The 22709-nt window shown below is 40.8% G+C and overlaps 1 protein-coding gene across 1 annotated transcript; it reads left to right on the forward strand.

The window, feature by feature from the left end:
- Positions 1-1519: 1519 nt before the first annotated feature.
- On the forward strand, positions 1520-18356 carry LOC140480442 (uncharacterized). Its single transcript, XM_072575311.1, has 5 exons — positions 1520-1540; positions 1993-2035; positions 2137-2191; positions 11397-11597; positions 17461-18356. The coding sequence occupies exons 3-5, from the start codon at positions 2149-2151 to the stop codon at positions 17829-17831; spliced, it is 615 nt and encodes a 204-aa protein (XP_072431412.1). The 5' UTR covers positions 1520-1540; positions 1993-2035; positions 2137-2148; the 3' UTR covers positions 17832-18356.
- The last annotated feature ends 4353 nt before the right edge of the window (positions 18357-22709 follow it).

The following is a 22709-nucleotide window of genomic DNA, read 5'->3' on the forward strand; positions in this document are numbered from 1 at the left end:
TATTTCTGCAATGTTGAAGCTAAATTAACTTGAGCAGCTTCCTGTGTTGGGCTACATTGAACCTGATATCCACATTGAAAACATCCCATCCCACTCAAACAACACCACTGACTGACAGCTAACAAAACACTCCGAATGACAAAATCAACAAAAACGATGTGTGAATCCGATGACCTTTAGTCATTACTGTAAGTCTCTATCCCCTATGAACTGATGAAGGCCCTCCCAATTTATGACATACATCATAGTTAACTGCAAATGTCACCAACTGCAAGCTGGTAACTGATCTGAGTCGCAAAGACCCAGGTTTCAGCTTTCTTCAGAAAATCCAGACAACCCTCAAGTGTTGAAGGACAGGCCTGGGATGATTGCTCCCCAAGTAGAAGAGCTCAAATTCGGAGTCAGACTGCTGACTGCATACTGAACCCCTGTATGTGAGATCTGTTTTTGGTGGCATCACAACCATGAGAGCAGAAGCTGTTGGTAACCTTGACATTGAACATTAGCTGCTTCTCCAGCCATACAAAAATATATCTCTTTGTCTACCCCTTAATTTCATGGTATAATGTTCACAGTCCTCTGGACGTCTGGCACGACACCTGTAGCCAGAATTGGAAAATGATAGTCAGAGCCTCTGCTGTTTTCTCTCTTGTTTCTCTTCGCAGCCTGGGATATGTTTCATCTAGGCATAATGAATTGCTGCCAAATAGAGTCAAATACCACAGAAACAGACCTTTTGGTTCAACTTATCCATACCAACCAAGTTTCCCAAAATAAATGAGTCCCACTTGCCTCTATTTGGCCCATATTCCACTAACCCTTTCCTATTCATGTACCTATTGAAATGTCTTCTAAATGTTGTAACTGTACCTGCATCTACCATTTCCTCTGGCTGATCATTCCACATACAAACCACCCTCTGTGTGAAAAAGCTGCTCAGTCCCTTTAAACCTTCCTCCTTTCATATATGCTCCTTAGTTTTGAACTTCCTCACCCTAGGGAAAAGACCTTTGCTATTCACCTTATCTATGCACCCCATGATTTTATAAATCTCTATAAAAATCCCCTCAATCTCCAACACTCCACTGACAAAAGTCCCAGCCTATGATTGATGCTAAATGCTTTAGTATTCACTTCTGGACTGTGTTTGCAGCATCTGGCATTTCACTCTCCTCCTCAAATACAGAGACTGCTTTGTCTTGTTGGGAAGACAAGGCTGCTATTCCTACTTTTCCTTAAGCCATGTTTCAGTAATCAGCATGATATCACATTTCCAAGTGTCTGTCTGTGCCCTCGGCTCAACTGTCTTATTTACTATAATCCTTACACCAAACTATACACCACTGAAGACTTTGGTTTTGGTCCACATTCCAGTATTTGTTTTCTCTGCCTTCCATAGCTACTTTCTAATTTTCTATCATCTACTTTCAACTTTGCTCCTTTAGCTCTGGTTCCTATTTTCCTGACAAAAGAGTTTCAGGAGGGAGAACAGAATTAACAAATCTCCTCACAAGGACATTGGTTCCAGCTCTGTTGAGGTGTAAGCCATTTAACTTATGCATGTGCCACCTCCTCCAGATTGTATTGCCCCAGGAATCTAAAGCTGTCCTCTTCTGCATCATCACTCCAATCGTGTATTCATCTCCGCTATTCTCCTTGAGATGATAATATTCCATGCTCGTGGTTATTCAGCACACACAAAGCCTCTTGACTTCCCACATGGCACATAAGGTGCATTCAGTGGGACCTAGATGCCCTGCCATGCTGTCCTTCCATTGTTTAGATGAGTAGCTTAACTTACAAAAATAAAATTAATATTTGATTATTCGATCTAGTTCAAGTTCAATGTGGTCAAATTAAAATTTTGAGTGTAACTTATCTCTACATAACATCTACGTGGTGCAATTTCTTCCTTATTTACTAAATTTTACTACTGTATTTACTATATTGCTTTCATAAACTTCCTTGGTGTTTGTTTTATTCATTCTGCAGATTCAATGCAGTTATTAGGATTCAATCTGAGCCCTTTTATGAAGTGAGTTGTGTTGTGTTCCAAGAAGTAATTTTTTTTTATGCATGGAAATTAAGGATAAGTGATAATATAATATGGTAAAGATTTGTCTTTTTTCTTTGCAGCAAGAGCCTCTGATGATTCCACAGTCTGCACGACAATTGCGACGTCCGACAGAAGGTACGTTTTGTTACTACCTTATTTGTGTTGTTCAGCCTTGTTACTTTCCCATGCCCTCTGTCTGGTTACTAAACAACATGCATGATTATTTAGTAGACTAGCCAACAAGCTGAGGTCATGTTTCCATTTTTAGCTTTTCAATACTACTGGATTTCATCTTTCTTTCTCCTTAAAGCCAAATTAAGAATAATAAACTTGGCATTATGGAATGCTTCAACCTGTGGTTATATTTTCTGGAGTGAGGCAAATTGAGTGGATTATTTTAGGGAAACAATATGATTTCACATCAGGCAAATGTAATCTTTGAATGTGTAAATTTTTCTGTCATTTAATTTGGAAACCTTTAGACATAATGACTTGGGTTTTGAGACGGAGTAATGTTGACACAATGAGTAGACACCATTATTATGGAACAGTTTGGACAGTCCATTCCCTACATGTGCAGTTCAACACACAACTCCGGAATGTGCTGCCTGATTTGCTCTGCTCCTTCACATGTTTTGTTAGGCTAGTACCCTAATACCTTGGAATTGAAAACATGAAGGTGTGACGTTGTAGTTGAACTTACCCACTGGTTACCCATTGAAAGATCCTCAGATGGGAATCTGCAATTTGTGGCTCACAGACAGATCTTGAAAGACTCACTTGCATCACTCAATCTTTTGCATTTGAATAGCATTATAATGGGAAAGGAATAAAAATAATTAGTCAAGTAAGGTAAGAACTATGTTCTTATTGTGGAGATAAAATTCTGATCATCATGCTGCACTTTATGTTTTCAATAGATTATTTGAATGAAAAGCATCATAGATTGCTAAATTAACCTGTTCATGTGAAATAGCTATGTCATGATCATTGATAATGGGCAGAATGTTATGGAAGTCTGAGCAATGTAGGCTATGGAGGAATTTGTGGCAGAATTGGGTGAGAGGTTTGGCAAGGTCTCTCTCCACACCGGGAGCATCTTGCTCCACCTTAATGATTTGGACAAATGGCATGGCACTTTTCTTGCTAGGCAGTGGCAAGTTGTCAATGAGGGGAATTATTGCCTGTCAAATGCCGGTAAATAGCACAGTTTGCCTCATTAATATTCAGCTTCATATCTTTCCAAACATACCAAACAAGTTAGACATAGAGAAAATTCAACATGGAAATCAGATCAAGTGGAAACCTATCAAATTCAGCTTGTTGCTTGTCTTGGGACCTCTATGCTTGCAGCTTCCCTGACTTGCACTGCCTTGCATCATCTTTCAGAGTTTTGCTCAGGCATCCTGGCATAGTAAGTCAAGGACAATCTCCAATGTCACACCACAGCTTGGACAGAGTCAGTCAGTCAGTCATACAGGACAGTCAGAGTCATGGCAGCACGGTGGCTCAGTGGTCAGCACTGCTGCCTCACAGCACCAGGGACGCAGGTTTGATTCCAGTGTCGGGTTTCTGTCTGTGCACAGTTTGCATATTCTCCATGTCTGTGTGGGTTTCTTCCGGGTGCTCCAGATGTGCAGGTTAGGTTAATTGGCCATGCTAAATTGCCCATAGTGTTCAGGGATATGTAGGTTAGGTGCATGAGTCAGGAGTGCATGTAGAGTAATAGGGTCGGGGAATGAGTCTGGGAGGGTTACTCTTCAGAGGATCGTTGTGGGGCTGTTGAGCCAAATGGCCTGTTTCCACACTGTAGGGATTCTATGACATTTCTATGAAAGGATCCTCTCTGCATGAAGGGTGAGGAGTCAAATGATGGACAGCATGCCACCTGTCTTGATTCTTTTTCTCCTATTATGAGCTAAATTCCTTCTGGAAAGAGAAAAGGCAGGAATTAAGGGAGCTGAAAGTGTGTGGTGCAGGTGTTACTTTTGGTACAAGTGGGCAGATGTCTTGAATGAGTGAATAGACAATACAGAGGATATGCTGAAAACATGTTGCTGGAAAAGCGCAGCAGGTCAGGCAGCATCCAAGGAGCAGGAGAATCGATGTTTCGGGCATGAGCCCTTCTTCAGATTCCTGAAGAAGGGCTCATGCCCGAAATGTCGATTCTCCTGCTCCTTGGATGCTACCTGACCTGCTGCACTTTTCCAGCAATACATTTTCAGCTCTGATCTCCAGCATCTGCAGTCCTCACTTTCTTCAATACAGAGGATATGCAGGGGTAGTGGCCTTGGGGGTTGGATGGGTGACACTGAGTGAAGAAAGATGATGCCAGCAATATTGACAGTGGTAGAGCATGAGCCTTTGTGGGTGGTGGGTACAGCAGCGGAAATAGAGTTAGTGTGAGGTATTGAAGAGAAGATGGTGATACCCACGCTGACAGAGTGGAAGAGGTCATTGACCTTTTTGCTAAATTGCTGGACATCCCTTCAGTCAACTGCAACTGTTCTAACCCAGGTGGCAGCCTCAGACCGGGCTGGCATGGTCTGGTGTTATGGTCTTGCCTGCTGGTTCAGCAGGACCTCCAGAATCCTATCCACAAATTGGGGTGCCAATATCCTCTGGCCTGTCATGTCCAGGAAAAATCTAGAAGGGCAGCTCTGGACTGAGAGTGCTTTTGCAGATGCAATTGGGCTTTTAAAGATGAGAATTGCAAGAAATGACAGGATATCTTAACAGTGTTGAGTTCTTTCAGGACCAGTGTGTAATAAATTGGGGTTACAATCTGACACAATTGATCCCCTTTCCCCACCTCACCCCATTCCAACCTTCCAGCTCAGCACCGTCCCCATGACCTCTCCTACCTGCCTATCTTCTTTTCCACCTGTCCATTCCATCCTCCTCTCTGACCTATCACATACATCCCCACCCCCATTTACCCATTGTACTCTTTGCAACCTTCCTCCACCCTCCTCTCTGACCTATCACTTCCATCCCTACCCCCATTCACCTATTGTACTCTATGCTACTTTCTCCCCACCCCCACACCCCTCTCATTTATCTCTCCACTCTGTAGGCACCCTGCCTCTATTCCTGATGAAGGGCTTTTGCCCGAAACATCGATTTTCCTGCTCTTCGGATGCTGCCTGACCTGCTGTGCTTTTCCAGCACCACTCTAATCTAGACTCTGGCTTCCAGCATCTGCAGACCTCATTTTTACCTAGTTGATTATACACATAGGCAGGTGATTAATGAGGTGAGTTTGGTAAGATAGTGAGAAATCTCATTAGGCCTTGAGATGAAAAACCAACAAATAAAACTTGACACAACTCTCATTTCGCCAAAAAAGGTGTGTAAGATTCCCCATTTCTTTTTGAAGACCAGGTTTTATAGTTGTGATAATCATTTCTAATGTAGCTGAGATGCTAGATTATTTTGAATGTGCTACTGGAAGGTTTCTTCCAGAATAAGACTCAATAGCTGAACAAGTTGTTATAATTCTACACATCTTAAGTTAAAGCTTGTTGAGAAGATGAGCTTTGACAACACTGTAGTAAAGAAAACCATCAAAAAACAGATTAATTCAGTCAGCTTGATTTTGTTTGCAATACATTATTCGACACAAGTTTTATTTATTTATTATATAAGTTGTAGATTTTTAAGTATCCCACTAGAGACACTAGACACAAATTGGCAATTTGTCAATTATTTGGTTTTGAACAGCTACATTTCTATCTTGTAGCTCTCAATTGTTTCTACTTTGGGTAATTTTTATTTAAATGGCTATTCTAGTAAAACAGTTTGCCAATCCATATGGTAAGTTTTGGAATACTCTGATACACCTACGACCTACTAAGCGGAATTTTGCTTTGGCACTGGGAGACTTGCCTCCTGGATGGACAGGTAAAAGTGCTTCTTCTGGCGGGGGACCTACTAAGCAGCACACAAGTCAATTGATGGCAAGCCCAGCAATGGCCCTTTCCCAAGAATTAAGTCCCGGGGCAAAAGTTCCTCCTGTGAACTATCAGCCTACCAAAACCCAGTAGCTCTTCCATTCAATTGTGTCATTAAGGAGGTGATACTGCCATCAAAGAAACTATACCCTGCACTTCCTGAAATCTCAGGACTGCTGAGGATCCAGGCTACATATGCATAATGTGTGGAGAGGGATTCTTAGGTTAGGGTTGCAGGAAGAAGAGAGCAGGACGGTTGGAAGCAATGACGGGAATTTGGGGGGGGTGGGGGGCAGGGGGGGGGGGGGGGGGTTTGTGGCAGGATTCAATGGTGGCTGTCATTGAGACCCTCACCATCACCTTCCCAATGTCCAGTCCCCCTAGTTAAGCATTAATTACCTTTGATGGAGGGATACCACCTCCCCTAATCTGAGGTGACAAGTGGCCTGTAAAACTTTGTCTTGCCATGTGTGGCAACAGATCCTGGTTGCAGCTGGGTTAGTGCCACTAGTGCGGGATAAGGCCCTTTAATGGTCTTTACTTGGCTACTTAGGAGGGCCTAGTTGATGATAATGCAGGTCAACCTTCGGCCTTCCCACCTTGAATTCAATTTTGGTTGAAGCAGGAAGACAGTAGGTGCAGGTAGAATACAGCTCCATCCAATTAAGTACCCCTCTTGTTTCTCAGCTCCCCACCAGCAGTGTCAAAGTACTGTGTCCAGTTCTGATTGCCCTGTCATAGGAAGGACAGGTTCAGAAGAGATTTACCAGAATGTTGCCAGGTATGGAAGATTTGAGTTATAAATAAAGACTGGAACTTTTTCACTAGACTGTGGGAGTTTGAGAGGTGACTTTATAGAGTTTTATAAAATCATGAGGGGTATTGATAGGGTTAATAGTACGTGTTTTGCCTTGAGGATGGGGGTTTCATTTTTAAGGTGACAGAAGAGAGATTTTTAAAAAAACACGAGGGGCAATTTTTTTTCACAGAGGGTGATCTGCATGTGGAATGAACTTCCTAAAAAAGTGGTGGATGAGGGCACAGGTACAACATTTAAAAGACATTTAGATAAGTGTATGAATAGGAAAGGTTTGGAGGGATATGGGCCAGGAGTAGGCAGGTGGGTTAGTTGGGATTATGTTCAGCATGGACTGGTTGTTTTGTGCTGTATGACTCTATTGCACTAAAGGTGCTATATAAGTTTTATTTTTTAAAAATGCACTAATGAATTGTAGGCATTATTGGTTGGGCCTGCATGAATTGCCCATCCCTAGTTGTCCTTGAGAAGGTGTTGGCTTATGCACATATACTCACAGTGCCATTAAGGAAGTAAAGCCAGGATCTTGACCCAATGATATTGAAGGAATGGCAAAATACTTCTGAGTCAGGATTGAGAGTGGTGTGAAGGGAAATATGTAGATGGTATTGTTCCCATATATCAGCTGCCCTTATCCCATGTTGTAAACACATCAAATAGAAAGAACTTGAGCATTCAGGATTAATTCAATTTTTAATATTGAATATTTAATTAAGATTTTAAAAATGTATTAAAATGTTTTCAGACTTTTCCTGTTTCTTATTCTCAATGTCATCTTTAATTTCTCCTCCTATTTTGTTTTTTGTAAATTATATGACAATGCAATAAAGACTTAAATTTATATTTCTTGGATTAAACTCTCATTCCTCGGTGATGAATTTTTAATCTACATGGTTGAAGGGATATGTTACTGCCTCAAATTCATATCAGATCAGAGGCAACATTGTTGGTCAGTGGTTGGCACTGCTGCCTCACAGCATTAGGGACCTGGGTTCGATTCCAGCCTCAGGGGACTGTCTGGGTGGAATGTATGCATTCTCCCTGTCTGTGTTTGGGTTTTCTCCAGGCGGTTTGGTTTCCAAAGCTGTGCCAGTTAGGTGGATTGACCAGACTAAGTTGCCCATCATATCCAGCGATATGTAGCTGAGTTGAATTAATCACAGGGAATTGCGGGGTTATAGGGATAGGGTAGGGGGATGGATCTGGATGGGGTGCTCCGGAGGGTCTGTGTGGACTTGATAAGCAGAACGGCCTGTTTCCATATGATAGGGATTCTACTTTAGAGAGCTATGTGCTGAAAAAGATCTCTCTGAATATTGAAAGTTGACATTTAAAGAGGTTACCAAAAATGTTTGGGTAGCTGTAAGCATTATGAATGCCTTTCTTTTGCTAATAAGAGGAAAGTTTGCTTTAAAAGGAGTTATTACTTTAAGATAATTCTTTAGAAGTAGGGATTCTGGGTAATCCAAGACAGGAAAACTTTGTAACTGTACGAACTGCTCCTTTTTTGAGGTACTTTCAGTATTGGAGCTGATTTCCTTGAATTCTAAGAACAGTAATTACTGTTTTATCAGCATATTTTGAAACTTTGGGAGAAAAAGATCAAAACAACAGCACTTTAAAATGGAGAAAGAGAGACAAAGGCAGTAACCACATGGGAAGTGATTCAAACGAAGAAAGATACCTACATAGGTGGGGATACCTACATAGACTGTAATGGTTCAAGAAGGCAGCTTACCATCACCTTCTAGAGGACAACTTGGGATGGGCAATTCATGCTGGTCCAGCCAATGATGCCTACAATTCATAATTGCATTTTTAAAAATAAAACAATTTAAGAAAGGTGGTAAAGAAAAGCCAGGGAACTATAGACCAGTGAGCCTGACACCAGTGTGGGCAAGTTGTTGGAGGGGATCCTGAGGGATATGATTCACATGTATTTGGAAAGGCAATGGATTGTGGGTAGTCAACATGGCTTTGCGCATGGGAAGTAGTGTATCACTAACTTAATTGAGTTTTTTGAAGAAGTAGCAAAGAGGATTGAAGAGGGCAGAGTGGTGGATGTGATCTATATTGACGTTAGTAAGGTGTTCAACCTTGTAGACTGGTTAGCTATGTTAGATAACATGGAATATAAGGAGAATTAGCCATTTGGATACAGAACAGGCTTGAAGGTAGAAGACAGAGGATGGTGGAGGAGGGTTGCTTTTTAGACTGGAGGACTGTGATTAGTGGTGTGCCACAGGATTGGTGCTGGGTCCACTGCATATCATCATTTACATAAATGATTTGGATCTGAACATAGGAGGTATGGATAGTAAGCTTGCAGATGACACCAAAATGGGAGGTGTAATGGACAGCAAAGAAGGTTATCTCAGAGTACAACAGGATCTTAATTAGATGGGCCAATGATATGTTTGAGCTATAGGGAGAGGCTGAATAGGCTGGGGCTATTATCCTTGGAACATCGGAGGCTGAGGGTGACCTTATAGAGGTTTTTAAAATCATGAGGGGAATGAATAGACAAGGTATTTTGCCATGGGTGGGGGAGTCCAAAATTAGAGGGCATAGATTTAAGGTGAGAGGGCAAGATTTAAAAGTGATCAAGGGGCAACTTTTTCATGCAAAGTGTGATGCGTATGTGGAATAAGCTGCCAGAGGAAATGGTGGAGGCTGGTACAATTACAACATTTAAAAGGTTTCTGGATAGGTATATATGAATAGGAAGGGTTTAGAGGGATATGGGCTAAATAGTAGCAAATGGGACTAGATTTATTTAGGATATCTGGTTGGCATGGATGAGTTGGACTGAAGAGTCTGTTTCTGTGCTGTATATCTTTCTGACTCCACTGATGAGTCTTGACATTTCAGACAGTATCAAGAGTTCTTTGTGAGATTTGTTTCCCTGTAAATAAACCAGGAGTTTATGCAGAAGCATGTATTTATGAACTCCCTTATACAATGGAGTCAAGTTATAATCTTGGTTTACAATATTTTTCTGTACAAATGGTAAACTTCCTATGAATGCATAAAGAGATAAAGTGCAAGAATATGCTCCAGCCCAATTAGTTTTCAAATGGCAGGCCTCTTCCAGAACTCTCCTGGTACCATAGGGCACCGCATATTCCTTTTCTTAAATTCCATTATCGATTTAGCTTTGAAGCAGGAAGTTGATTTTGGAGGTACGCAAGCACATTAAGATGGTTTGATATTCTAACTAAAGATGCAAATGGTTTTAGATTGGTACTTCACTCATCCTGCCAACACATTCCACCCATTCAATAATATAAAATAGTTGCTACCTTGTTAACTTGGTTTAGAAATAACACAATTGGAGTATTTTGTCTATTTGTGAACATCATACCTAGAAAGGATATAAAGTCTTTAGAGATTTTTATAAAACATATTGAAGAATAGTTTCAGGAATGGGGATCTATGGGTTATGGATAGTTGGAGCAGTTGGAATGGTTCTCTTTTGAAAAGAAGGCTGAAGACAATTTGATAGAGAGGATCAAAATTGTATGTGGCAAAAGTGAGGACTGCAGATGCTGGAGATTAGAGTTGCGAATGTGATGCTGGAAAAGTACAGCAGGTCAGGCAGCATCTGAGGAGCAGGAGAATCGACATTTAGGCAAAAGCCTTTCTTTAAGAATTTCCTGATGAAGGGCTTATGCCCGAAATGTCGATTCTCCTGCTCCTTAGATGCTGCCTGACCTGCTGAGCTTTTCTAGCACCACACTCTCGACTCTGATCTCCAGCATCTGCAGTTCTCACTTTCTCCTAGAAAGGAACTATCCATACTGGCAGAAGTTCTAGAACCAGTGGACAATGATTTTTAGGTAATTAGCAAAGGAATTAGCAATGGTGAAACAATAAAAAATAATTTTAATCCATTAAAATCTGAAACGCAGTGCATGGGATTGTGGAGGCATTTGATCGTGGTTTTCAAGAGGGCACTGAATAATTTTCTGAACAGAAAACATATTAGAGCGCTGTAGGGGAATGGGAGATTCCCTTGACACAGAAGTTGAGTCCCTGCCTGTGGGCCAGTTCAAGACCTGTCTTTCCTGGAGGTGTATCTCATGTTTGAACAGGTTGATTTGAATTAATTACAGGAAATGGGACTGACTGAAATGTTTTTGCAGAATGTCAGCATGGACCCAATGGGATGAATGCCTCCTTTGGTACCATAACCATTCCATGATTAATTGTGTGTGGAATATGGATTAGTACTACATGCCACAGTGTAAAATATTGAAAGTGAAATAAAAGTACAGCTCCCCTATTCCATTATATTCACAGCCGTAACTAACTTGATTAGAGCAGCTTACGCCAATATCATACACTGTGGCATGTAGTAGTATCCCATATTCAATAATCAAGTTATTTATGGTTGTGAATATAATGGAATAGGAAAGCTGTACTTTTATTTCACTTTCATATTATGGTGGGACTTTGGTGAGATTAGTTCTGAATCAGTTCTGAAGTTCTGAAAATTTTGTTTGATGTTAATTGTTAGAAAGCCACGCACATTTATTTTTAAAGTATTGAATAACAATTTTTCTTACAGTTATGTCTGGAAAGGATGGAAAGATTTCTGCAAAGATTGTAAATGTGGCTGAACTTGATCAGTGTTTTGCAAATGTTGTGGATACGTTCAATCATCAACACAGCAACTACATAACTCTCTGTGAGTTCACAAGACTGTTGAAAGAATGTTGTCAGTGTAACGTACTCACAGATTGTTTTCAGACGCTTCAACATGAACACAGTAAGTACTTGGACAATGGGGTAAAATTGACATGGGGGTTCTGTTCATTGCCACAAATATTACTGGGAGTTCTTAGATTGTTATAGAGAGGAATGTTTCTTAATACTTGCTTTTGTGAGGGATTCACAATATTAGACTTATAATTAAAAATATGCTAAAATGAAATATATATTTATATGGTCTTGTACAGAAAATATTTGTCTTTTTACAGATTCTGAAATATTTGTTGCATAAACCTAGCATTTTCAGTTCTTGTTTCAGATATCCAGGCATTATCTTCTCATATTTTGTACATTGAATCCATAGCGTTTGGCAAGTGTTAAATTTAATAGGAAAATGTGCTGCACTTCCTAAGTTCATGTTTTGCTTAATTTTTCTGCTGTTGAGCATTACTCATATCCAGTACTACTATATACCAATACATATTTGTATCAGACATGGAAAAAAACCCTTTTTTTAACATAGTTGAGTAGAGTTCAAAAATATATTTGTTTGTGTCTTACCCATTTTTTTGGGATCTGAACACTGGTTCGATAGATGAGAAGATGATATAATAATTCATTGTCACAACAATCCAAAATTAAGTTGAAGTGGTTTGAAACATTATTGTGTGTTGACCCGATGAAGGTGGATGACCAAAACCACTGATATTGACAACCTCCCTGCTGCAGGTCTGCCACCTCTATAACCAACCCTGCCAATGTTTGTGAAGGTGGAAAGGTTAAGTTACGGCAAAAATGCATTGTTAACTAGGTGCATTTATGTAATTTAAGCTGCTTATTGAGAGTTTTCTTACTAGCGGCCTGAGATGTCTGCAGGGGAGATTGGCTTGTGGGAGCTATTTGATAGCTGAACAATTCCAGCCTGTCAAGGAACAGGGTTGTCAACATTGAAAAAATTTGATAGTTTTTTTCTAAAAATTAAGAATGGACAAAAATTTGTTCCACAGCAATGAATTTAGTCACCCTAACGTTACCGTGCTCTAACCCAGGTTCTAGCTCTTTATCTGCCCTGCCTAGATGAAAACACAGATTCTTTCCTTTGTTTAAGGGAGGACAATCAGAACATGACCTGCTTCCATAGGATTTTGCCTCCAATCTCGCAAGTGTGATCAATAATTTGTCGCTACTTCCATTTCCTCACCAATTACATGCTTGCCTGTACCAAAATAGGAAGCCTTGTCTCCTTACCTTGCAACCTGGAAATGGATCTGGCCCTTCAGCCAAAATCTAGTCTTTACAATGTCACATGGGGTGCATGTGGTAAGCTCAACATTTCACCAGAGACCATGAAGACAAATCTGTAAAATTTTAGCAACTTAGTGAGGGGACATGGGAAGAGTATTAATGAATTAATTACATCCATCTTGTGGTATGGAACTGTTGGAGATGAGGGCCAATTTGAAGGACTGATGTGCCCCAAATATACTTGGAAGATACTGAATCTAAAAGTGGCTAAGATGACTTTTCAAGTGCCCTGGAACTTCTGCAATTACCTTCTCAAGGTCAAGTAGGGCTGAGAAGTAAATACTTGCCCAGCCAGTGACCACTACATTGCATGAACAAATTTTTAAAAAGGCAATAGAGAGCTTTCATATTTAAGTAAGATACTTTATTTTGGACCCCTCTGCCAAACAGCATCCACAGGGTTTAGGTCTGTCGTGCTGAAGATTCTTCTTGGCAGCTGTATAGACAAAACAACAGCCACAATGCAAAGGCAAATTTTATAATTAAAGGAAAATAAAATGTTCCTGTGGAAAAGTATTACTTTACCTCAAGCAAGGCAAGCACTGGAAATTTATAATTTCAAAATATGCAAGCAACCTTTGCAGGTATGACAGGTAACAGTGGTCCACCCTGAGAATGGGAATGAATCCTAGTACCCAATTTCAGGTCAGACTTGGGCTTCCCTGTTGGGATACATGCTTCATGCATGTTACACTTTCAGGTCTGAGAACAGACCTGATGCAATTTAACCCTGGAGGATTACTAGGGTCAGCATTTATTGCTCATCCTTAGTTGCCCTTGAGAGGTAGTGATAAGCTGCCTTCTTGAACTGCCGTTGTCCATCTGCTGTATGTTGACCCATGGTGCTATTAGGAAAGCAGTTCCAGGATTTTGACCCTCACCATACTTGAGGAATGGTGATACATTTCCAACTCAGGAAGGTGAGTGGCTTAAAGGGGAACTTGCAGATTGTGGTGCTTCCATGTATCTGCAGCCCTTGTCCTTCTAGTTGGTGTGGTCATGGGTTTGGGAGGCGTTGTCTAAGGATCTTTGGTGATCGTCGCTTAATGTCAGTACTGAACTTACATTCAACAATTCGTCCATTAAAATGATTGTTGTTGTCAATTCTAATCAAGATTTCTTTATTTGAATTGAGTTTTATTGCAAAAAATTGTCATTTTGAGGTGTTATGATATTATTTAATAAATCAGTCCTTTGTACCAAAAGCTATTTTGAATTGCAAGAAGTCACCCATGACTGATAAATATGAAAGTTTCAACTTCTGAGTTTGCTAATAATTTTTTCAATCAGGAACTCAAAATCTTTCCAGTGTGCTGTAGTTTTGGTCATTTTAAATTTTATTTACCTGGTTGGTTTTGTGCCTATCTTGATTTTAATCCACTGTTTGGGTTTGTGCTGTTCTCCACTTCTTACCTGATCATGCTTATATATAATGTCGATCTTGCATCTGAAAGTCTGCGCAAGTCATACTGTCATTTCATTTCCCCCCTCAGTCAAAGGAAAACACTCAGAGACACTGTATAGTTTTACCTCCTTCATCTTTATTCTGGGCCCTGGAACGAGAAAGAATGATCGCCCATGTATACAAGGACATGAGTTCTCGGTCTTCTCTGGAATAGCAGTTTCTTAATGAATTATATAGTCATTTTACAGGGTGGAGCATCTAGATAAGGCAATATACATATTGATTGGATGACTGTTACAATTAGCGAGCATCAATAACAAAGATTAAGCCATCTGCTGTTACACAATGAATGTTCTTAACCTTAACTGGCTTCACATAATGAATACTTATCACTTGTTATACTGACTTTACATGCTGAATGCTTCCAATATTGTTAAATGGCTCTAAATAATGAATGCTTTTTCACCTTGTTAACCCATTACACTTGCCTCCAGCACCCCATTCTTAACTGCAAGTTCTTATCTAATCTGAGGCATGCTCAGCTGAACGTCCTGCTTCACAAAACTCAGAACTTAACTCTTTCCCTGCCTGCTTATACCCTATACACATTCTCATTAGAAGTTAAGAACAATGCAACATTGGTTATTACATTAAATGTGTTAGTTCCTCAGAGGTCCTCCTGTTCACCTGCTATTTATGACCTTTCTGTCTTAGATTTCTGTGGAGTCTTTGATGAAAGTGTGGACAAGTGGAAGAGTCCTTAAGAAATTTACATCCTGTATTAATGAACTCCTCTCTGCTATCTAGAAAGTGTCATGCATGCACTGCCTGGCAAGTACATATTCATATGGTCATCTGGAGATTGCGACTTTGCATTGTGTCTTCTTGCATTTTCTGTGAGCAGAACTGCATGGTTTGGCACAAATAAAATAAATATTTAAAAAGAACATGTGGGGATAATCAGTATCTGATTTCCCAAGCAACAGCCACAGAAATAGAATTTTAGCTTGGTTCAGCATACTTCAGTAGCCTTGTTATTCCATACAATTGTCCTCAGTTTAGATTAGATTAGATTAGATTACTTACAGTGTGGAAACAGGCCCTTCGGCCCAACAAGTCCACACCGACCCGCCGAAGCGCAACCCACCCATACCCTTACATTTACCCCTTACCTAACACTATGGGCAATTTAGCATGTTCTCTGTCTATCTGAGATCCTTGGCAATGACTTGCCGAGTTGTGGTGAAGTGTCACAGTCTTGTCACTATGGATAAGGTGTGAAAGTAAAGCATGAGTCAATGCCACAATTTAATAACATTTTCTGATAAAAGATCATGACCTAATTTTTTTTATCCACAGATGGTGAAAAACCTGTTGAGTATTGTCTGTTGATTAAAAGATTGAATTGCCACTTGTGAGATTTTAGAGAAAATGTTAGTGTTGGAAACAGAGCTGTTGCGAAAGCAGGAAGGTTGCTTCTCTTGAGGACTCTCCAGTAGCAACTCTCCACTTTTATGCCACACCTCTGGCCTCTAAAATCCTCATTACCCACCAGTGCCCCTCTCTCTCTCTCTCTCTCTCACACACACACACACACACACACACACACACACACACACGTAGACATATCTTCAAGTCATAGTGTAGAGTCATTGAGATGTACAGCATAGAAACAGAACCTTCAGTCCAACTTGTTCATGCTGACCAGATATCCTAAACAAATCAAGTCCCATTTGCCCGTCCTTGCAACATATTCTTCCTGTTTGTGGTTCCAGCAGTGGTCATCAATCTCTTCTGCTAAGACTACAGAGCCAATAACCAAGTAGATTGACTGGCAACTCTCTTGGCTGAGACTTCTGTTCATGACGGTTGGAATTGTCATTGTCAAGTAATCAAGGGCACCCCCAATGTACTATTATTATTGGCGATTGGATGTCTGGTCTGTGTGGTTCTGACTGACCTTGTGCCAGGTAGGCTATCCATCCACTGTATTCCCCCTCCACATTAACTGAAACATTTGGACTGAAGTCATGCTGTCACTGATGCATCAGCTCAGAGTGAAACTACTTTACATCAATTCTACCATTATATTGTAAAAGCAAAATGTGAAGAAGATGGTCTTGCATTAGTAAATGTGCCTTTCGCAACCACAGGAGGTCTCAAAGAACTTTGTAGACAGTGAAGTATTTTAAAAATGTAGTCACTTTCATTATGTTTCATCCTTCTTTCCCGTTTGATATAATCAGGATCTGAAGTTAAGATGTGGTATCCATTTAGAAGCAATATATGCATGTGCATTGGATATGGAGCTTTGTAACATTGACCAACCTGGCCTGTAGTTTCCCCACCTGTGACTGACATCGAGTCTATTATTTTTGTATATCCACTGTCTAATACCTGTGTCAGACCCGTTGCTAAATTGGGTCACAATTAAATTCACACTCTATTTGGTTTTCATGGGTGTCCAGGGGTTGAAATAGATGTCCCTCAAGGGGAACCAGAAGACTGAAATATAATTTTTTTTTATATGAATCCAGAGCCATATGGAGCGGAAGTGTTCCAATTGGCTCTGTATCAAAACAGTAGGCTGCTAACTTCCTGTATGTGCCACACCCTTTCTTTTGGTCCACAGCTTGACAATTTTCTTTTATCCAGCCCTGTGCTAAGATTAACAGTCTGTCTCTGGGACTACAATAGACATTTGTAGTTCCTCAGCAACATACAAGTGAGGTCAGCTGAACATTTTGACCTTGTCCTTCCTTAAGTCTGTTTGTGTGCCTGTAGTTTGCTTTGCATCCAGATTACATCCTGATTGGACACAATGAAATTTTTATGCTTTAACCACAAAAAAAAGTATCCATTAATCACCATCCCAGATTGCTGGACCCACATTAATTAAATCGGCTGCTGATTACATTTCTGTGAAGGATCTCCTGACTATCATTTCCTACTTCAGGAGATCAGCATCTTGAAACCCTGGGAAAACATCAGAAACAGTTTTCTGGGATTTCTGCAGACCTACCACAGAAGATATGATGGAAAATTGGAAAGCACAACTTATCCTATTTCCAGGACATATTAGGGTTACTGAAGTAGTTGGTGGAGTGTTATGGAGAATGTGTTGATGCTTGCTAGTCATGTGACATTTAGGCAGTTGAAAACATTAAGTCTTAATTATGAAAGAGCTCACCGCATTTTCTGTTTTCTTCAGGAGATTTTACAGTCAAGCTCAACATGCGGGGATACAATTTTTCTCTTTCTGTGCAGCCCAATCAATCAATCCCAAGGCAACTTCTGCTTGCACAGCAGTATACAAAGGAACTGTGTACTTCAACAAAATCCATATTAGCAGCTGACCCTAAACTCCAGGAGATGATCAACTCCATGCTGCAGACTGAAGATCAGCATCTTGAAATGGTGAAGCATCTGAATGAATCCTATCAAGAGCGGACTCGATGTTTGTCGAATGCCAAAGACAATTTCATGGAATTAAGGCGAGCCAAACAGTTTTCAAATGTACACAAGGAATTAGCCGATAGTGTACTTAAAGACATTGTGGAAATAGTGGGCATAAGTGTATAAAAGTTTGGAACTAATGTACGATCATACTTCTGTGAGCTCATGACTTCAAAAACAAAACACTGTGGAATTTAGTAACCATTGGGATGTTGCCTCCTATAACTATTACTATTATTTTCTTGCTCAAGCAATTTCCTTTGTTATTATGAATGGCTGGTATATCACACTGATACAAGTTGATTAAAAATGGTGTTAGATTTCAAATGTAACCCACATGAAAATAATTCTTTAATTCCTATGTATAGTATTTCATATCCTGAACACATCAGGGATGGGGTGGAGAGTAAATTTCTTTATAAGCTCACTAAGTGATCTGTCACAACTTTGGATGATGTGTTGTAGTAGCCTATAAAAATACTTGCAGTAAATTCTCACGTAAAGTCATGATTGCATTACTGAAAATTGCAACTTTAAGTGAACGATGATTTCCCATAGGAATAAATGTTAAAGCCAGAAATAGGCTCCTTCAGACATTATTTGCCTGGAATAAACAATGTACAAGTTGAAATACTGTACCACACATGCTGTACTGTGCACTCCAAGCTAAAATAACTTGCAAAATAAATTCCTAAATGTAACAAATATTGTATACATTCAAATTAAACAAAATCCAGCAGTCCCTTTTAAGCAATATCTGTGGATTGGGGATAGTTTGTATCCACTCTGACTGAAGAGTTTAGAAATGGCCGACAAATCCAAGAGGGTGAAAGTGAGGACTGCAGATGTTGGAGATTAGAATCAAGATTAGAGTGGTGCTGGAAAAGCACAGCAGGTCAACCAGCATCCAAGGAGCAGGATAGTTTTCCTGCTCCTCGGATGCTGCCTGACCTGCTGTGCTTTTCCAGCACCGCACTAATCTTGATAAATCCAAGAGCCAATCTCCAGATTCTACTCTGTGTGGGTAGATATTTAGAAGGTCTGTTAGTTGAGTTACTTGGAGATTCTTGCATTCTCTTCATTGCCTGGTCTTGATCTCTTGCTCCCAAATGAACATTCTCCCATTTTGGTCGGTCACCATGATATTGTTTCTAGACTGGCTCACCCTGCTAGCACTTAAGGGGGTAACATTTTGTGCATTTTGTTTTATGTTGTCAGTTTTACCAGGGATTATTCTCCCTGTTGTAAGGGGTAATCTAGACAGTCTATCAGTCAGCAATATTTACTACTTATTCTCCTGCCTGACATCATCTTAAATCACCTCAGTTCCTTGTTGATTTCCTTGATGGCCTTGCAGCCGCGAGTTCATTGCCACCATTTACTGAGGCTTGTGGCCTTGTACAAAAGGTTTTGCAGCAATAATCACAAACATGAAATAAGGGGCTTAGAGCTCTCAGGCAGAGGTTCGAAAATAAAATAAGAGTGCATTGGATTGGTCATGATTTAGAATGCTGGTGTTGGACTGGGGTGTACCAAGTTAAAAATCACACAACACCAGGTTAGATTCCAACAGATTTAATTGGAAGCACGAGCACTATCCACCTGATGAAGGAGCAGCGCTCTGAAAGCTAGTGCTTCCATTGGATTGGTGATAATATACTGATATGGACTGTGAATTAGTTAATGCACAGAAAACAGAGAGTAGGAATAAACAGATCATTCTCTGGATAGCAGGCTAGTAAAGTACTGCAAAGATCACCGCTAAATCAAAGCTGTTAAAAGTCTATGCAAGTTATGTGGTGCCGGACCCAACTGTATGTCATATTTCTAAACTTGTTGATGACTCAAAACTGGAATCTAAGTTGTGAGGAGAATACAAGGAGGCTTCACGTGATCAGGCTAAGTGAAATAGCTAGAAGCTAGCAGGTGGAATATTAACATAAAATATGAAGTTATTTACTTCGGCAGAAGAACAGACAGATTATTTCTGAAAATGATGAGAAGTTGGGAAGTGCAGGTTTCCAAAGGGACTTGGGTGTCCACATTATCAAGCAAATGCAGCAAGTAATTAAGAGACAAATGGTGTCATTCATTACAAGGGATCAGAGTACAAAAGATAACTTGGTGCAATTGTGTAGAGGCACGGTGAGATGTTTACTGACATCAGCACATGTACTCTATGTGCCACATTAATTTGTGCATGCATATTTAAATGATTCCAGGAGGACAGGACCTATGGGCTGGGGTTGGAGTTGGGGTAGGACCTGGGAGGTTGGGGGAATAGCACCCAAATCCCCTCGTCAGTAGCCCCTGTTCCTCATTCTCCTCCATTCTTACTCTTCCACCTTCTATCCTCATTCTTCTGCCATCCTCACTCTTCCTCTGCATTCCCACTCCCTCCTCCCAACCTCAACATTTCACATGATGGTGTGTTGGGTCTGGAATTATGAATATGTGCAATTCTATAGTCGCACATAGGCATAGTTTCCTGTGGATTAGTGGTGCTGGAAGAGCACAGCAGGGCAGGCAGCATCCAAGTAGCTTCGAAATCGACGTTTCGGGCAAAAGCCCTTCAAAGTTTCCTGTGGTTTCAAGTGTCAGCAGACACTGCCTCTCAGTTCTGGTCTCTTTATCAATGGAATGATTATAATTGAAGATCACCAGATTATCCCTAAGGATGCTGGGATTATTTTGTGAGGAACCTGTATTCCTCGAGCTTTGAAGAACTAGAAATGATCACCTTGAAAATTCAGCTAGGATGTGAAAGGGTGGATGTTGGTAAAATTTGCAAAGCTTAGTAAGTTTTCTTGCTGTATCTGACCAAATTTGCCTCAATAATTGTCCCTTAATATGGTGCCTCTCTTGTCCAGTTTCTGCTTCATCATATCACGTGCTGTTCCTGAAACAATTCACCACTCAACAGATGTCCTGGATTCATCAGCATCTCTTGCATTCGTCCATCTTTAAAAAGCTGTTGTGGACCCAGGCAAGCACTGTCAGTCTGGACGTGCCCCGCAGGGTTGCTGATATTTGCTTCTAACATAGTGGACAGAGAAAATTGGTGCTGTGCTTTGCGGTAGATCCTGCAGGTCCTGCTGGAATGAGCTGGTACAAAAGTAGGACTTCCTCTTCCCTCAGGACCAGCAGTGGGGGACATATCACCAGATCATGTTAGGTTGCCACCCGAAATAAAGCAGTTTCAACCATCTGGAAGCATTGTAGGAAGAAGGTCAATCTCCTTCTCTACTCCGCCAGGGTAAGTGCCATCATTTTCTTCATACCTCACACTCACTCTGTCTCTGGTAATGTACCCACCTCCCACCAAGGTTCATGTGTACTACTCTCACTAATGCCTGCAACATCACCTCCAACTGCCCTTACCCAACCCTGACACCACTAACACTGCATACCCTCTGTGCTGCCTACTCACTTGCTTAGGATACCATCTCACCCACACCAACAGCAGTATCTGAGCCATCCACTTTTATCTTCCATAATACCCATTCCTCCTTCAGGAGGAAAATATACAGAAAAAGTCAAGACACATAATGTGCTGCCTACCATACAACTCTTCATCCCTTGTGGAGAACATGATCCTGACTCTGCTCAGGGCCTGAACTGGTATAGGGAGCTGCCCTAGATTTACTGCCCTTGATATGGCCATGCGCCAGTCTTTGTCTCTGTGATAAACAGCATGGCAATATGAGGCTGGTACCTCGAGCTGAGGGGCAAAGCATAAAAAGGCAAGACAACACAAGGCAGAGATGCTGTGACATCTGGGTATGGGTTAAAATTTGTGAGTGCCATGGCAGTGAGCAAAGAGCTGCAAGATGCAGCCTGGACCAGTTCATGAGCTGGTTGTGAGTCCTTGAGCATAGTGTTCTTCCTGCAGCAGTACAATGGTAGTGGCCAGTGCAGCCCAAAGTATAGAAATGTCTTTTAAGTAGATTGGAATTGTGACATGACGGTTTTTGGGCTGTCCATGGGTGTGGAGTGGGTGTGGCTGGTGCCCACCGAGCCTGCCCTGAAATGTGGATGCCCAGTTTCCAAAATGGAGATCATTCAGAGCAAGTAGTGAGCTGAATGTTCTAGGTACTTGCCCTGGTTTTCTTGTCGAGTTTTCCCAATGTCTAGCTTGTTTAGTGTGTTTGTTAGATAAAAGGCTGAATATTATTGAGGCACGGTAAAGAAAGCATTTTAACGAGCATGATTTCCTGTTGATTGGCAACTCAGTGCTGCCTTGTGAGAATCTCGCCACTCTGCTTGTGAAAGGCATAAAAGATTGAGTTGCTCTTAACGTCAAGTTGGGCCTTCCTACAGGTGTTGCCCAATTCTGTTACAGATCCTGTCATTCCCATGGTGCTCAGAAATCTCTAAGATTCCAACCCAAAGACATCAACTGAATCATGGGAGCTGATGGCACAATTGCTCCTGATGACAGCATGCCCCTTGCACAACGTCACACGGTCATGATGATATGTTCACAACCCATAAGTGCTAATTGCGCAAGCAGAACGCAGATTAAAGCTCCATGGTGCCAATATTAAAGTGAAGATAGTAATCTTACCTGAGAGGCACGGCCTGAAAAAATACACATTCAAGCAAAACAATGTTCAGTGCCACAACTAAAAGCTGGTTTGTATATTTATGTAAGAAGTAATTATGTAACTTCTTTGCTTTCAACTCCTTCTTTAATTGTTGCATTTGCAAAGCTCAGATGTCAGTTTATTGGGCAATGCAGAATTGATTCTCAATTACAAAGTTGTAAATCAGTGATTTATTGATTGGACTTTACTCAGCCCACAGCACCAACAGTGTTTGCAAATCTAGATGGAGCAGTTGCTCCTTGGGGGGTAGGTCTGACAGTTGAATCTCCAGAAGCAGAAATCAGTTTATGGGGAGGAGGTTGAATAAAATTGGCTGAAAGTAACACATGTCTCAATGCAGGAAGATGGTGTTGAGTCAATGAGGAGGTGGGTGAGTGCTAATATTATGCAAAGTTAG

This window comes from Chiloscyllium punctatum, chromosome 8 (genome assembly GCF_047496795.1).
Source record: "Chiloscyllium punctatum isolate Juve2018m chromosome 8, sChiPun1.3, whole genome shotgun sequence".
NCBI classification, from domain to species: domain Eukaryota; kingdom Metazoa; phylum Chordata; class Chondrichthyes; order Orectolobiformes; family Hemiscylliidae; genus Chiloscyllium; species Chiloscyllium punctatum.

What these genes read in the sequence shown, in the direction of transcription:
- LOC140480442 (XM_072575311.1), top strand. Translation starts at nt 2,149, where the DNA reads ATGATTCCACAGTCTGCACGACAATTGCGACGTCCGACAGAAG. An exon ending in ATTGCGACGTCCGACAGAAG is followed by an intron (nt 2,192 to 11,396) that starts GTACGTTTTGTT and finishes TTTTTCTTACAG; the next exon opens with TTATGTCTGGAAAGGATGGA. An exon ending in GACGCTTCAACATGAACACA is followed by an intron (nt 11,598 to 17,460) that starts GTAAGTACTTGG and finishes TGTTTTCTTCAG; the next exon opens with GAGATTTTACAGTCAAGCTC.